We start from the raw sequence: 15,903 nt of genomic DNA, 5'->3' as shown, positions 1-15,903 counted from the left end.
TTCATCTGTCCATGTCCATGGTTGTTCCCACCTTTGGCTGTTGTAAATGATGCTGTGAAACCTTGGGCTCTCAAAAGCGAGCCTCAGTTTCCTCTTCTGTGCTGCGCAGCCATCTAACTAACTCCTCCCTTCGGTGGAAGCTGACGCAGCCGGCTCAGCAGCTCCTCTGGTGCCCATCCCACCCTAACCTCACCCTCAGCTCCCCAAGCAGGGGTCATGCCCCCTCGTTGGAATGCTTTGTAGCTGCCAGTCTCTGTCCTTGCGACATTTATGGACATTGGCCACAGTGGGCAGGCTTCCTGCCCCAAGGGTTTTTAGGACCCCAGGGAACTTTGACCAAAGGACTTACTTGCTAGTTTGGGCTGGGGGCCTTGTTTAGCTAACACCAACCACCTCTACTTCTGTGTTGGTCTGGGTGGGAGTTGGAAAATACCCATGACCCAGTTCAAGTCAAAGTCAGAAGCACTTTGCTCACCCCACTCTGCCCAGTGCCCTACTGACGAGCAAGGAGGAATTTTCCAAGACTAGTTTTGGAACTAGTCTTGAGGCACAGGCAGCAGTGATTCCTGGGTGTCCTGCCTCAGCCCCTCTAGGCGAAGAGCCTACTTCAGGTACCTGGGTCTCAGAGCCCGGGGAGACGGAAAGCTCACTACAACTCCCAGAGGCCCCCGGGCTCAGGGGGCGGCCTCCGCCCCCGCGCGGAAGAATTGGGCCCACCAACCGGAGCCCAGAGCGGGGCGGGGGCGGTGCCCGGGCGGGGCGGGGCGGGACGGCGGGGAGGCGGCAGGCTTGCGGCGCCTCGGGCCAGTTGCGCGGAGAGCGCGGGGTCGGAGAGCCGGGCGTGCGGAGGGCCTCGGGCGGGCGCCGAGGGACCTCGCCGGGCCATGGGTAAGCGGCTCCGTGACCTGTCCCGGGACGGGGCTGGGGGCCCCGCAGAGGGGGCGAGGTTGCCCTGCCAGATCCCCTCCGGGCCCTCGTGGCTGTCGGGGCCGCTAGGAGGGGCGGAGCGGGGCCGGGGGTGGACTCCGGGGCGAAGGCGCCGGCGACCTAGCCCGGCCTGGGGCGCCAGCGCCCTTCGCCCTGTGCGGGAGGGGTGAGGCTGGGTGTCGGCGCACACGCTTCGAAAAAAAGGAGAGACAAAAAGTTCTGGCGGCCAGGGGCTTCCCGGACGTTTATCTCGAAACTCTTTTTGTCGTCTTTTGGCTGAAATTTACCAAGTCCTATACGGTTCTGTCATCCCACTTCCTGCTGTGGTTTCAATCTCGAGCTGGTCTCAGCTAATTTGTTGTGACAGGCTGTCCGCAGCAGTTTCTCTGCCTCCCCGCCCCCATTTGCCCCCCCGCCCCGCCCCATCCCCGGGGTTCTCAGAACTCGCCGGCGCCGCCGAGAAGAGGCACCGGGGTCCCTGGGCGCGCGCGGGGCGCTTTCCACTGCGGCCGACGTTTCCTGAAAGTGACTCTGCGCGGGTTTTGAAGAACTTGCTCAACGCACTTTGAAGAATCAACTGTTCCTCTTTCAGCAGAGGGGTGTTCTGATCCTTCGGCGGTTACCGGCTTCCCATCCCCTACCCTTTCTCTTTCTCTTTTCTCTTCCCTTTTCTCTTTTCCTCTCCGTTCTCTCTTATTCTTGTCTCCTGTCCATCCTCTTCTGCCCCCTGGCAGGAAAGAGGTAGCTTCCCTCTTTGCTGTCGTCTTCTTTCTTATGTTTTTCTTCTCTTTCCTCGGGTCTCCAGAAGGGACAGGGTGGCGGCCCCGGGAGTGATGGGGGGTGAGAGTTGAAGCTCAGGCAGCGAGTGTGCGAGGAGAGATGTTTGGCTTCGCGCTCGGCCGGCCGGAGCTGCGGAGTGGCCGCATCTCGGTCCCTCCGCAGAGTGTCCCGGGGGGGCGCCCTCAGGCGGGATTCAGGTCCCCCAGCCCCGCCGACGTGGGTGGGAGGGTGGCGGGGCTTTCCAAGCGCCGGACCGCGAGGGCTCAGGGTGCAGGTCCGGGGGCACTGCGCTGGCCGGGCCCAGCGGCCCTTTGTTTGCAGGGTGGTTTGCCGGCCGGGAGGAGTCTGCGGGGCCAAGGGGAGGCTAACAGGTGCTTCCCGCCCCCTCCGGAGGACCACTGTTGGGGGTGTCGGCGTCTCTGCGCCTACATGCCCGCCGCGGCAACAGAGGGGTGGGAGATGGTGTCTAGAGAGTCTGGCCCCAGAGAGTGGAGTTCCAGACTCCACCAGAATCCTGGGCACCCGCCCGGGGCTAGAACTCGGAGTGGCAGAGGTAGGAAGGACCTCAGAGGATCAGGCCCTCTTTCTTTGATATCCAGTCAGAGAAACTGAGGCTCAGAGTGAGGTCTGGCAGTGAGGGAGAGGCAGGCCTCCAACACCTCTCCCCTCCCTCTTGCTTTCCTGTTACCTGGTGGTAAACTGGCCAAGTACTGCCCACACTCCCTGGTAGGCCCTCGGGGTCTCTGGGTGTGGGGGTGGGCGGTGGAAAAGCAGTAGGCCATGGCGTGCCCCAGGCAGCAGTTAGCAGCCTTCCTCCCATCCTGGCTGTGTCTCTGCTCTTGGGCCATGTCTTGGACAAGCCACGGTGGAATGGGAACCTGGAATATAGTTCATGGGGACATAGGAAACCATCCATAGGTGGAACTGTTACTGTTACCAATACCTCCCAGACTTGGAGAGACAGGACAGTGGGGAGTCAGCCTAGTCCGGAATAGGGTCTTTTAGGACATACCAGAGCTGGCAAAAGGGGGACAGGCATCCCAGTGGAGTTATGAGATGGTAGTCTTACATTTGGAGCCCCCATGACCCCTCCCTTTCTATATTCCTCTCAAGACTGTCATCTTGGCCCCCACTGCCTCAAACCCTGCGTCCCCCATGCCCTGGCTGGGACACTGAGGCAGGGGTGGGGCAGAAGCTGGACCCTGTGCCTTCAGGGGTCCCATGTCCCGCTCGGCTGTCCTCAGTGCTGGCTGGAGCACAGCCCCTTGCAGTTCCTCCCTCCCCAAACTGCCCCCTGGAGAGAGCTCCACGCCGAGCCTCCTCTGCCAGGCAGCCGGCTCCTGGGCCACAGAGAGGACGGGCCGCCTCAAAGGCTGTCTTTGTTTCAGCTCCGGCTCAAACTAAGAGAAACTTAAGCCAACAACCTCGGGCGAGGTGGGGCCGTTTCTGCTGGTTGTTATTGGGACTGCCCTTACCATTATTGTCGTAATTGACGCAGTGCTCCCAGTGGGTGACTTTTCATGAAAGGAAGTGTTACTTCCTTCCCATCACACCAAGGGTGAATGGGGCGGGTCGGCCGAGAGAGGAGGGGGGAGGGAGGGAGCGGGAAAGGGAGGGAGGGAGAGAGAGAGCGAGGAGATACCTATAGGCGGTGCAGTCTGGCACTAGGTCTCTGACAGGCTCTGTGGCCTTGAACTAGTCACAGCCCAAGCCCCTCTCTGTACCGGGAGCATCTGAGAGCAAGTAGCTCATACTGCACCCCTGTGGCTGTTTATGGAGCACCTGTCCCCTGCCCCCACAGTGCTCTGGACGGTGAGACACAGAGGGGAGTGAGCAGGACAGGCAGACCTCAGATCTCCCTGTGGGGGATGTGTGCACACGCACACACTTGGCTGTGGTTTGTGTGGGAAGCCTTATTTCTCACTTTGTTCTTAGAACATCGGATGCATGGGGGTCCAGCACACCCACCTATGGATGGGGAAACAAGCAGTAATGAAGCAGTGGCTGATTTGGTGAAAGATGTACCTCTTTGGAGACAGAGCCCCTTCCTGTTTCTCCTACCCCACGCCTATCTGATTTCAGCTTCTCAGTAGAGGCAAACCCACTCGGGGCAAGAAGCAAGCCCACACCCTTTGAGCAGATAAGGAGCTTGGGGACTCCCTGCTTCCATTAAAAACCCTAGATCTCAGGGTTCAGAGCCTTGGGACAGTCAGATTGCACTGGTTCTGAATCCCAGCTTTGCCACTAGGAAGCTGCGTGACCTCAGGCGAGTTATTAAACCTCTGGGATCCTTATGTGTTGTATCTGTAAAAAGGGGGACATAGTATCCATTGGGTGGCTAGATTCTGTGAAGCAGTGTCCAAAAATGCCTAGTCCAGGGCCCACCAGGAGCACTGATTGGAGGTGGTGGAGTGTATGGTACGGAGAGGGAAGTAGGGAATGGCTTGAGAACAAGCAGCATTCGGGGAGCAGCCCCTTTTGGAGTTAGTGACTTAAACCAACCTGTTCACTGCTGTGGTTTTCGGACCTGGGTGTTAAGCTTGACTTCAACACAAGCCGTGGAGTTAAACAGAAATCAGGTTCCCAATGCCAGAAGGGCCTTGGGCATTCCCCCTGCCCAGCACTCTGCCGCCCCTCCTCACTGCCCAGTGAGGCACTGGGTCACCAGGGTTCAGGGGCTTATATCCTGGCCCAACCAGCAGCCCCCTGCCCTCTCCCTAACAGCGGCAGGAGGAAACCTCAGCAGCTGTGGACCAAGTCCTACTGTAGGTTACCAAAGCTTTCTCACACTATTATCTAGCTGCACAAAACCTGAGGAATAAGCTCAACAGGAAACACACAGGGCCTTTAAGAAGGAACATCTGAGGACAGCAAGGGGAGACCTGAATCTGTGGAGATGTGCAGTCCTGAAAAAGGAAGATGCCGTATCAGAAAGGTGTTACTTTTCTTCAAAGTAATTGCTAAATTTAAATGCAATTCAACCAAAACCCCAGTGGTTTGTTTTCTTTTTTTAAGGGAATGTGATAAAATTATCCTGAAGTTCAGAAAAAAATGATTTAAAAAGACTAATGATGGGGGACTTGTCCTCTGGATAGTAAGCTGTTTTACAGTTAAAACAGTGTGCACCAGTGCCGGCCTACCACAGTGAATGAAACAGAACGGAAAAGTCCAGAAACAGTTTCAAATATATTCCTTATCAGCCTTTAGATTATGGGGAGAGTAGCATTTCAAATCATTGGGGGAAGGGAATCACTCAGTCTCTATTGGTACCACCTCACCACTGGGGGGAAATATGATTAAATCCCTATCTCACACCTTATAGATTCCAGATGTGTTCAAAGTAAACAATGAAATAATCATCACCATTATTATCATTATTGCTTCCTGGATGGAAAAAGCAAAATGGATCCACCTCCCCATTACAGTAGGGCATGGGAGGCTTTGTGGGCCAGAGCAGGACAGGAACTCAGTGGCTCCTGGCAGCAGCATTCACTCCCGAGCAAGTGGGACTCTCCTGCCTCTTGCAGGCTGGATGTGGCTGGGAGCCTGGGATCGCTGGTCCCTAAGCCGCTTCCCTCCCCTGCAGAGCCAGGAGAGCAGCCCAGCCCTGTGTCGGCTGCATTGGAAGGTGGGAGAGCTGGGAGCCTGGCAGGCAGGGGTCTCAGACTTAGTTTTCCTAGCAGAACCCTTTTCCAAATGAAGATTATCTGGAACCCTGGTCTACAAATGACTGGGGAAGGGAGGGTTTAGGGGAGCCAGGGACAGGACAGAGGGCTTCCTGGAAAAAGGGGGGCTCTCCCTCAGCTAAGGCTGTGGAAGCAGGGGGCCCAGGAGGCCCTGCCAGGGCAGAGAGCATGCTAGCTAGCCTGGTTGGGAGAGGAGGGAGGCTGAGTTCATTTGGGGACTCAGCTGGACACAGAGATAAAGAGAGCGTTTCCCTTTGTGGCTCTAGGCAAGAGCCCGAATCCTTTTCCTGTCTGGGGTTAAACAGCTCAGATTGGTGACCTCCTTTCCAGGTAATCTGAGTACCCGACTCCAGGAGGTTTCCCTCAGTGTGGCCCAGGCAGAGCTCACTGACTCTGGAACCAGGCAGAAGGGACAGAGGTCCTCAGGCCCGGTGGCTCTCAAACTGGCTGCCCTTTGAGATCCGCTGGGGAGCTTTAAACTCTGATGCCCCTTGCAGAACCTTAAATCAAACTGGGGCGGGGGGTGGGGGACACAGTCATCAGTGTCCTTAAAATGCTCCCTGGTGATTCTAATGGGCCCTGGTCCTACCACCTTATTCTTTGGAGGCCAAGGGTGCAACTTGCAGGGGCACGTAGCAAGCTTGCAGGCAGGCTCCAGTGAGACGCCGCCGTAACACCCCATGGAGGACTCAGGATGGAGAGAGTCCTTTGAAGCTGGACCGGGGGAAAGAAGGCAGAGAGGGTGTGAAAACAGGGTGGGTGGGCAGCAAGGAGAAGAGCTGATGGAAGCAGGTGCGCCAGTGACCCGGGAGACTTCACCAATTCGGGGGCAGTGAGCAAAGGACTCAAGGGTCTTTCTCTCCCGTTTCGCAGAAGTGAAGACTGAGGCACAGAGTCACCCGAGAACTCAGGAAGAAAGGCATCAGCCTGCTGGGCGGGGTGGGGGATTCAGTTGGTAACACTTAGTTATTTCTGGATATTGACCATGTCTTGATTGGTCAGAAGTCAGCCTGAGAGGAAGGCCCGAGTGTCTTTCTTTTTGACAAGCTTTCGCATGGGTTTCTCCTCCAGGCTTATTTGGACTCTCCATCAAAGCTCTGCAAATCCTGGTGGTAACAATAGCAGCCACAGTGGTGGCCAGGCCCGGCCACTTGGCCTGGTGGTCAGACAGACCTCGTTTTGAGCCTGGGTCTCCTAGGAAGCCTCTCTGGCTTCAGTTTCTGCCTCTTTAACATGAGCTCCCTCCTGGGACTAAATAAGAGCGCATACGGGGAAGAGCCAGGGCCCCACCCGGCAGGAACCAGGCGGCGCAAGCCCTTGGGTGAGCAGCTACTGAAGGGGACGTGTGGCCAGAGGCTCTGGCCTCGGGGGTCACGCTGGTCTGGGTTTATGGTTGTTATGGAGATGCTTTTTCTCTCTAGGACAGGAGGGGACTCTCACAGGTGCCAGCAGGAAGGATTTCCTGAGCTGGAGCAAATCAGGAGAATAGGACCGTTCACACTAGGCTAACAAAAAGGAAAGGCAGGTTAGAAGGAAAGAGAGGGTGATCTGAGACGTGGGCTCCGGGGCACGAGCTCAGGTGCCCTGCCCGTCCGTCAGCGCGCCTGAGGCCGGTTCCCCGTTCCGGGGGTTTTTGCGGGTTTCTGCAGCCATCAGCTCATGGCTGCCCTCAGTAAAATCCAGCCCTGCCCCATGCAGGTTGTTGGGAGACTCGCTCCCTCTCCCTGACACCTGGCACCCACTGTGCGGGGTGCTGGCAGGCCTCACTGAACTGGGGCGGTGGGCAGGAGTGCTGTGCTTGGCTGGGGGCTGAGAAGGGCCGCGCAGAGGAAGTGGCTTGTCAGGTGAGACCTGAAGGGTTACCAGACCCTTGCGGGTGGGAGGAGTAAATGGCCTCATTAGGGGCAGTTAGAGTTCTGCGGGCGCCCCTGGAAAGATCCGATGTTTCATAACCAGGAGCTTCCAGTCTTCTCGATGATTCCTGGAGGATCCAAGCACTGCCCTGGTGCCTTCGGACTCACAAACACGGGAACCTCAGCCGCTTTTCCAGTTCGGCTGAGGTGCTGTGAAAACGTTCTGCCTGAGTGTGGGGCAGGTTTTGGAGACAGGATTTCCCTGAGCACCATAGCCCCACCCTTCACCCTCCTCTGACTTGACCCCAGGTGGTTTAGGGTTTCCCTCCCTCCCTCAACGTGGGTAGCTGGCTGGAACAGAGGAAGGAACAGCAGCAGGCGTGGGGCCCGGTTGGGGGTGAGCCCCGCAGAGAGGAGGGAGGGCAGAGTGGGCCACCAGGGTGAGCCCATATTTGCGTGTGGAGGGCCAGCTTGCGTGCAGTCAGGAGCCAGGGGGCAGAAGGAAGAAGTCGCTTCCCACCTGGCAGGTTCTGATGGAGGACGGGAGGACCCACCACCTCTCCTGGAGGACCTCTCCTCACTGCCTGTTCTTCAGGCCTGCATCTCAGTGCTCTCTCTCTCCCTCCCTCCCCTATCCCCCTCCCCTTTGCTCCTCTCCTTGCAGCACCTCCTGTCAAAGCGAAAAGGAAACAGTCAGAGGAGGGTGATCCCCTAGACCCATCTGTGTCCCCCCAACCCGATGCTGAGCAGAGCAGAAGCCAGAGCCCCGTCCATCTGGAGGTGAGTTGGGCGACCCCTGGGGAGGCTCCTCCCTGCCCTCCCCCCTCCCCTGTGCACAGCTTCCCAGGTGAACTTGGGGACTCCCCAAGCTCTCAGGAGGGCGTGTTCCCTACCTCCAGCCTGCAGAGCCAGGAGAGGGACCCAGCCCTGTGGTTTCGGGCCCGCATCAGGAGGTGTGGGAGCTGGGAGCCCGGGACAGGAGGACCCGCCCGTCACCCCTGGGAGGGGTTTCAGACTTAGTTTTCCTAGCAGAACCCTTTTAGCAAATGATTTGCCTGGAACCCTGATCAATAAAACAGATAAAAGCACTCTTTTAGGATAAGCCACACGTACATCCATGCATCCCTCCAAGTTCACAGCGTGGATATCAAAGTCACTCAGTAAGACCACTGAGGCCATTTTGGTGAGTGTAGTCTGAGAGGGAGCCATGGGTGCCATGGGTGACGTGGAGCACTGGCCTCAACATCCACTCCTTTTGGCCGCTTGCTTTGGTGGCACAGTCTGGAGTAAGAATCCTGATCCACGTAGAAGAGTAGCTGCAGATGCTAACAGTTCTTAACAGCTTGCGTGGAAGAGCGGATTCACGGGAAGAGCGGCCGTGAGAGTGCCTTCCTTCTGAGGCCTGCACCAGACCAGCTGCCGGGGGCCCCCCATAGGTTACGGTTTCTTAGGTGACTCGTGAGTTCGTGTGCCATTTGTTATCAGGGGTCAGAAACACTGCAATGGTACTCGAATATTTGGGGAACACACGGCTCTCTGTATTGTTCCTGGCCCCGATGACTTACGTCCTTCCGGTGTTTGGGGCCTCCCCATCCAGGACCTGGGAGCTGTCTGTTCTCCAAGCCCTGGGTCCCAGCCCAACCATACCCCTCTGCCCTGAGCCACCAACCAAATGAATAGCCTTGGCAGAAATTGCCCCCTGGAAGCAGAAACCGAAAGTCCTGTGCATCTGACAGCGGGGTGTCAGGAACCCGGGATGGGGCTTCGCCACCCTGGATGCAGCACGCAGACTGGCGGCTCAGAGAGGCAGCCCACCACGGCAAAGACTCGGGGGACACGCGACCCCGCAGTGCCAGAAAACACCGGGCACTTTGTTCCTTCGGCTTTGACCACAGTCTGAGGCCGCCACCAGGAGCTCACAGTCTGGTAGAGGAGCTGAGATGCAGACACAGCAAATCTAGAGCAAGGCAGAGAGGCGGTCTGTGCCTGCAGAGAGCCCGAGAAGCTGCGGGGCTGCTCCGCTGGCCGTCGCTGGAGCCGGGCCCCGGTGGACCCTGACCGTGGGTCCTGGGCGCTAACAGCTGACGGCTGTACCTTTCTGATGCCAGACACAGGCACTCCAGCCCAGAGCTGTGAGCTGGGCGCCGGGGGCCTGCTGCTTCCTGTGGGAGCCTGGGGCTGGGGGCCGCACCCCCCTCCCGCCCCAGCAGCCAGCCGTTCCGCCTGTCCCCAGCCACCCACCAACTGGGGGCTCACCCCAATGCCTCCTGTTCTTTCCCCAGGACTCCCCCGAGGCAGGCGGGGAGCGGGAGGAGGAGCAGGCCTTCCTGGTCAGCCTCTACAAGTTCATGAAGGAGCGACACACGCCCATCGAGAGGGTGCCCCATCTCGGCTTCAAGCAGAGTGCGTCCCTGGGGTGCAGGCAGGGAGGGGGAGCCCGGCAGGGGGTCCCATCCAGGCAGGGTGTCGGGCAGGCACCTCCACTCTGGGCAGCCCTGGGCGATGCCAGCCGACAGGGGTTGCACACAGAAAGGACCCCCCACCCCAGGCGCAGGGCTGCAGTGGGTGGGGCCGGATTTCTGTCCTCACCGGCCACCGGGCCCCCAGTGCTCAGGGCCTGGCCCAGCCATCCATTGCGGTGGCCCTGTCCGGGCGCTTGCTGGTTCCGTGCCCGCCTGACAGGTCCATGGGAATGGGCTGCTGGCTGCCCCTTCCTCCCACAGAGACTGACAGGGGCCCTGCCCTCTCTCTTCTCCAGTTAACCTGTGGAAAATCTACAAAGCAGTGGAGAAGCTGGGGGCCTATGAGATGGTAAGGAGGGGACCTCTGAGTCCTCAGCATGTGGCATCCCGCAGCCCATCCACACTGTGCCATGTGGGGACCCGGGGAGGAAGAGCCTTGTCTGGGGACAGAGCTGTCCTCACAGCCAGACAGGAGGAAGAGACGGGGTCCCAGGTCCTGCCGCTTCCGCAGCTCTCCTGCATGCTGTGCGGGGGGAGGCCTGCCTTGCCCACTGGTACTTTGCTGCTCAAAGCAAGTTTTCCTGTCTTCCCATCTGTTCTGTCTGCCCCGTGCCCCCGTGCCGGGAAAGCTGCGGGGCCAGCAGTCAGGCGGCGGCCCCTGGGAGGGAGACCTGGCTAGCGGCCAGGGGAGCCCCCCTTCCTCCCAACCTCACCCCCACCCCCTGCTGCTGGAGAAGCAGCTGCAAAACTGCAGTCCTTGCCCCCATCCCTGTCAAGTGGGGGCCTGGAGCTGCCAGGACGCCCCCCCCCCCCCGCCAGGGGAGCACGCGCCGCTCGTGCCCTCACGCGGTGCCCTTGCAGGTGACGGGCCGCCGCCTCTGGAAGAACGTGTACGACGAGCTGGGGGGCAGCCCGGGCAGCACGAGTGCGGCCACGTGCACACGCCGCCACTACGAGAGGTACGGCTGGGCGGAGACCCCGGCTCCAGGACCCTTCAGCCCCGAGTGGGGCCGGGAGCGGGGTGCGGTGGGCACACACCACGAGCTGCCTGAGCGGTGTGCGCTGTGCTCATCCCAGCCCGGAGCTCTGCGAGGCGGCCGGGCTGCGGGCCCCGGGGGCTGGCAGGGGTGTCCCCGGTGCGGGGAGGCCGGGTGGGCCCAGACAGCTGGGAGGCGTGGCGCGTGCCTCCAGGCCGGCCTCCTGGTGGACACGCGGGCCTCCTCCTCAGGCTGGTGCTCCCATACGTGCGGCATCTGAAGGGGGAGGACGACAAGCCGCTGCCCCCGTCCAAGCCCAGGAAGCAGTACAAGATGGCCAAGGAGCCCCGGGGGGATGACGGGGCCCCTGAGAAGCCGAAGAAGGCCAAGGAGGAGAAGTGGTTGGACCAGGTAAGGCCTGAGCCCGCCTGGGGCCACCAGCAGACGCTGGGCCTCCCTCTCCCCGCCCGCGCCATGGATGCAGAGCTCCCTGCCGGGGATACCCAGAACCTGCTCTGAGGGCAGATCGGCCGGGGGGGGGGGGGGCAGGGGGCTGCTCAGGGGCAATGGTTGCGCAAGTTCAAATGAGGGGCCACGTCGGGTCTGAACTCCAGTCTGCACCTTGGTCACCAGGCCCTGTGTCCTGATGCCAGGCTGTGTCTGTTCAGAGGCCAGGATGCCTTTGGGGAACTTCTCACAGAGGCTCTGGGTACGCCTCTGCGCCCCTGCTGCCATGGGGTCCTCCCTGCCACCCCCCCACCCCCCATCAGGGCACACGGCTCACAGCCAGCACTGAGGCATGGCCTTTTCTCCTTCTAGATGGTGCCTGGAAAGACGAAAACCGACGCCGCCCCTGACCTGGTGCGGCTTCCCAGCCAGGAGCCCCCCCGGGAGGGCCCGGAACAGCCAGGCCCGGCCCTGGGGCCCTCTCTGCCCTTCGTGGGTGCCGGAGGCTGTCCTGAGGCCTACAAGCGGCTCCTGGCCACCTTCTACTGCAAAGGAGCCCACGGCATCATGTCTCCACTGGCCAAAAAGAAGCTCCTGGCCCAGGTGAGCAAGGCAGAGGCCTTGCAGTGCCAGGAGGAGGGCTGTCGCCACGGGGCAGGCAGTCCCCATGGGGACCCCCAGGCATCCCCAGCTGTTCTCGTGCCGGGAAGTCCGCAGAGCCCGGGAAGGCCAGCTGAGAACTCCAGGCACCGGCTGACCCCTCAGGAGGGATTACAGGCCCCTGGTGGCAGCCTCAGGGAGGAGGCTCAAGCGGGTCCCCGCCTGCCAACCCCCATCTTCACTGGCTGTTTCCATGCGTACCCCACTGAGGTGGTGAAGCCTGTCAGCCAGCACCCCCGGGACTTCTTGCCCAGTTTTAAAGATGGGGTGCTCTTGGGGCCTCCTGGCAAAGAGGAGGGCCTGGCGGTGAAGGAGCCCCAGCTGGTGTGGGGCGGGGACGCCAACCGCCCGTCTGCATTCCATAAAGGCAGCTCTAGAAGGGGCAGCCCCTACCCCAAGCCCAAAGCCTGCTGGGTGTCCCCCATGGCCAAGGTCCCTGCCGAGAGCCCTGCTCCCCTCACTACCTTCCCTAGCAGCCCAGGCCTGAGCAAGAAGCGCAGCCTGGAAGAAGAGGGCTTGGCCCATGGCGGCAAAAAACTGCGGGCCGTGTCTCCCTTTCTTAAGGAGGTGGATGCCAAGGAGTGTGGGGCCAAATCCATGGGGTCTGGCTTGGCCGTGTCCTGCCTGCTGGGCCCAGCGCTGGGGCCTGCCCTCCCCGAGGCCTATAGGGGCACCATGCTGCGTTGCCCGCTGAACTTTGCCGGCACCCCGGACCACTTAAAGGGCCAGGCCACGCTCCCCTTCAGCCCCCTGGTCATCCCTGCCTTGCCGGCCCACTTCCTGGCCACGACAGCGCCCTCCCCCATGGCCACGGGTCTGATGCACTTCCCCCCGGCGTCCTTCGACAGCACCCTTCGCCACAGACTTTGCCCAGCCTCATCTGCATGGCACGTGCCACCTGCCACCACCTACGCAGCACCCCACTTCTTCCACCTCAACACCAAGCTTTAGGTCCGAGCCCCAGTGCTGTGCTGTGCAGGGTCTGAAATGGCCTGTGCTGGGGGGGCACTGCCCGGGGTCTGGGCTGGAGCCTAGTGCCCAGGAGAGCTTGGCTGTGCGCAGTGCAGGAACGCGCCCCTGTCTGGGCGGCCTGGCACAAAGAGGGAGGCCGTGGGAAAACCGGGTTTGTCTCAAGGAAGCAGCCTAAGCCCGGGGCCCCAGTTGTTGCGGGGCATCGGGAGAAGACAGTGCCCGGCTGGCAGCCCCCAGCTAGGTCCCCAGAGTGGAAGCCAGGAACGTGCTGAAGGGCTGAGGCGCTGGGTAGCAGCTTGAGGTATCCAGGCTGCCCATGGAAAATCCAATAAAAGACCAACGTGAATCCACCTGGCCCTGAGGTGTGCATGGTGCGGACCTTCCCGGGGGCAGGGGAGGCTGGGGCGTGCTCATGGCTGGGGGAGCCAAAGAGGGAGACCTACGAGCAGCCACTCAGATCTGAAATGCCCCCGCCCCCACCGAAGAGCGGGACCCAAAGCAGAACTCAGCCTCCTGTTGATACTTCAGCGGGTGGTGACCTTTATCCTGTGCCTTCTACCCACTTTCATAGAAGAGTCTCAGCACAGCTGCCTGTTACCTTCCTCATCATACAGGTGGGGGTCTGACGTTCAGAGAGGGCTGGCGACTTGCCCTTGTTCCCCCAGCAAGGAAGTGACAGCAGAGTTAGGCTCTGACTCCAGTATCCAGAGGATAAAAGCCACAGGACCCCAGTGAACGGTAGGATGAGCCCTGCAGCTGGTAGCAGCCCCCCTGGGGGCAGAGGGGGTGAGCAGGGAACCTGACTTGGTCTGTCTTGGTGATGGGCTCACAGGGCTTGCTGCTGATTCCTCCCAAAGCCCCCATCCCACTCCCCCTCGCGTGCTGCACAGAGATGGACCAGGATGTTCTTGGCGGGGGAGGCGCCAAGAGGCAAAGGGGAGTGAAGCAGCCAGGATCTTGGCCTGGGCATCTGCGTTCTCAGCCACGGTTGCTCTGGGGGCTCAAACCCTGCAGCCTAACACCCTCCTTCCTAAGGCTCTGTTTGGGGAGCAGGGGGGGCCATCTGTCTCAGTAGGAGGGAGGTGGGACCCCTTTCCGAGGCTTCCCCCCCCTCCCCAGGCTGCCTGTTCTCCCTGCCAGGCGCCACAGCCTGAGGCAGTCTGATGGATGCAGGGGTAGTAGGTGTGGGGCCAGGCCCCCAACCGCCAGCCTCACATTGGTCAGCGGTGGCCTTTGACCTCCCCCGCTGGAACTTGCCCTGCCTCCTGGGACACTTAGGAGCTCAGGCCATGGGAGGGGCAATCTATGTGATGACAGCCCCCCCCCCCCCCCCCGCCCTACACAGTTAACGGATGAGTAGGCTGAGGCCAGGGATGGGCTCTATTTGCCCAATGCCACCACTGAGTAGGACAGAACCCGGACCAGGGCACATACAACATATCTAGCACCAGGGGGTGGGCTACCCAGACTAAAGGCATCCCATCCAGCCGCCTCTTGCCTCCAGCCTCCGATTCTGGAAGCTGCCTGTGGAGGGGGAGCTCAGATGGGGCACAGGCCGGGGCCAGCGATGGGGTAGCCAGAGGGTGGCAGTCACCGTTCTTGGCTCTGCAGGGGGGTCCCCCAATTCCCCACCTCCCTCCTGGGCAATGCCAGGTTGCAGCCCGAGTAGCTACCTGACCTCCAGTCCCGAGCCCCCAGTTCCCACACACACCCACATGCTGCCCATCTCTGCAGGCTTCTGGAGTGGCGGACAGTTGGGGTGGGAGGGCTGAATTCTCCTGCCACCCTCACTGCAAGAGCCCTGGGTGCCGGGCCACAGGCTATGGGGTCAGATCCCCCTGGGGAAGGGGGAGGCGAGGGCTACTTGTTCTGTGCAGGGTCCCGCCTGAGATGGGGCAGGGTCGCTGGGGTCCCTTCCATCCGCAAAGCCACAGCGGCCTCGCTCTGGCACAGAGGTGGGAGGTGCGCGCCTGGCGGCAGAACTTGGGCACAGAAGGTTCGGAGCTGTGTTGGTGGTGCCCTCTGGAGGCTGCTCCGGGGACTACACCTTTCCTTGAGCGGCGGCCCCGGCCAAGCCTGGTCCTTGGGCAGGAGGCCGCCACCCTTGCTGGGGCGTCAGCAAATCCCCAGAGCTTAATGTGGGCATGCTTCTTGGAACACTTCTGTGCCCTGCGTTTCCCGTGTGCCACTTTACGTGATTTTCCTCACTCGCCGCTCACAATTCCCGGCGAAGGTACCATCCTGATTTACAAATGAGGAAACAGCTCTGAGAGCTCAGTTAGCTTCAGCCGCGGCTGCCGGGAGTGCCCGACTCCTTGCAAGGGCGTCGTGCACCCGCTTCCATCTAAATGGACAGGTGCGCTCCAGGTCGTCTTGCTTTTCACACTCACCCCTTTGCCTTCCTGCTGGGTCCCGACGGTCCCCGACTCTGCCCTGGGGACTGGCCAGAACCTACGTTTGGGGCATAAACCAGGTTGCGGGGCCGTGGCATTCAAGCTGTTGAGGGTGGCGGCAAGGGCGGGCTTTGGCAGCACGTGTACCAAGATCGGAATGAGGGCGGCGGTGAGTGGGGCGACTCTGGAAGGGACATCCCTACAATCCCCGCCCCTTTGCCTGGTGACAGTTCAAGGAGAAGGCCATGTGTCAGGCATTTGACAGACACTGAGCGTCTATTCCTAGCAGGTGCTGGGCACTGTTTTACGTGTTGAGGTGGACACCTCAGTGGACAAAACATCCAAGCCCCTGCCTTCGTGTTGCTGACATTCGACGGGGGGAGTAGAATGACTGAAATACAGAGGAGTGCAGCACTAGGGAGAAAAACAGGGCTGGGAGTGGAATGTACAGTTTGTTTTTGTGGTAAAATATAACTTAGCATAATATTTACCATTTGAACCATTTTTAAGGGTACAATTCAGCGGCATTGACAGCATTCACGGTGTTGGGCTGCCGTCACCACCATCCATGTCTGGGGTGCAGAGTTTAAACAGAGTGGCCAGGAGGTCTCAGTAGAAGGTGGCATCTGAGCAATGGCTGGAGGAGGTGACAGAGAGAGCCGTGCAGCTCCTGGGGGGAGAGCAGAGGGACCGGGACGACAAAGGCCTTGGGTGGGAGTGGGCACGTGTGTCTGAGGAACTAGAAG

The 15,903-nt window shown here is 60.5% G+C and overlaps 2 protein-coding genes across 9 annotated transcripts in view; one reads left to right on the top strand and one right to left on the bottom strand.

Moving 5' to 3' along the window:
• Positions 1-770: 770 nt before the first annotated feature.
• On the top strand, positions 771-13,114 carry ARID5A (AT-rich interaction domain 5A). 2 transcript variants are annotated; one of them, XM_036065124.2, is made up of 7 exons: positions 771-888; positions 7,911-8,026; positions 9,529-9,649; positions 10,005-10,057; positions 10,570-10,667; positions 10,937-11,096; positions 11,505-13,114. In XM_036065124.2, exons 1-7 carry the CDS (start codon positions 885-887, stop codon positions 12,741-12,743), a joined length of 1,791 nt encoding a protein of 596 aa, XP_035921017.1. In that variant the 5' UTR covers positions 771-884; the 3' UTR covers positions 12,744-13,114. The 2 variants fall into 2 exon arrangements, with proteins under 2 accessions (XP_035921017.1, XP_077912375.1); XM_078056249.1 differs by lacking the exons at positions 771-888; positions 9,529-9,649.
• A 2,383-nt stretch (positions 13,115-15,497) lies between these two features.
• Positions 15,498-15,903, bottom strand: part of MTA3 (metastasis associated 1 family member 3) — a 231,789-nt gene continuing 231,383 nt past the window's right edge. For 3 of the 7 annotated variants that reach the window (XM_078056241.1, XM_078056244.1, XM_078056245.1), the window contains one exon: positions 15,501-15,827. The gene's annotated coding sequence lies outside the window, so the exon portion shown is untranslated. Of the gene's footprint in view, positions 15,828-15,903 lie in introns of all 7 variants that reach the window. The other 4 variants (XM_078056240.1, XM_078056243.1, XM_078056247.1 and 1 more) reach the window with 3 other exon arrangements.

The sequence above is a fragment of the Halichoerus grypus genome, chromosome 10 (assembly GCF_964656455.1).
Source record: "Halichoerus grypus chromosome 10, mHalGry1.hap1.1, whole genome shotgun sequence".
Classification (NCBI taxonomy): domain Eukaryota; kingdom Metazoa; phylum Chordata; class Mammalia; order Carnivora; family Phocidae; genus Halichoerus; species Halichoerus grypus.
Note: the sequence above shows the minus strand (reverse complement) of the source record. Positions and strands in the feature narration are given on the sequence as shown.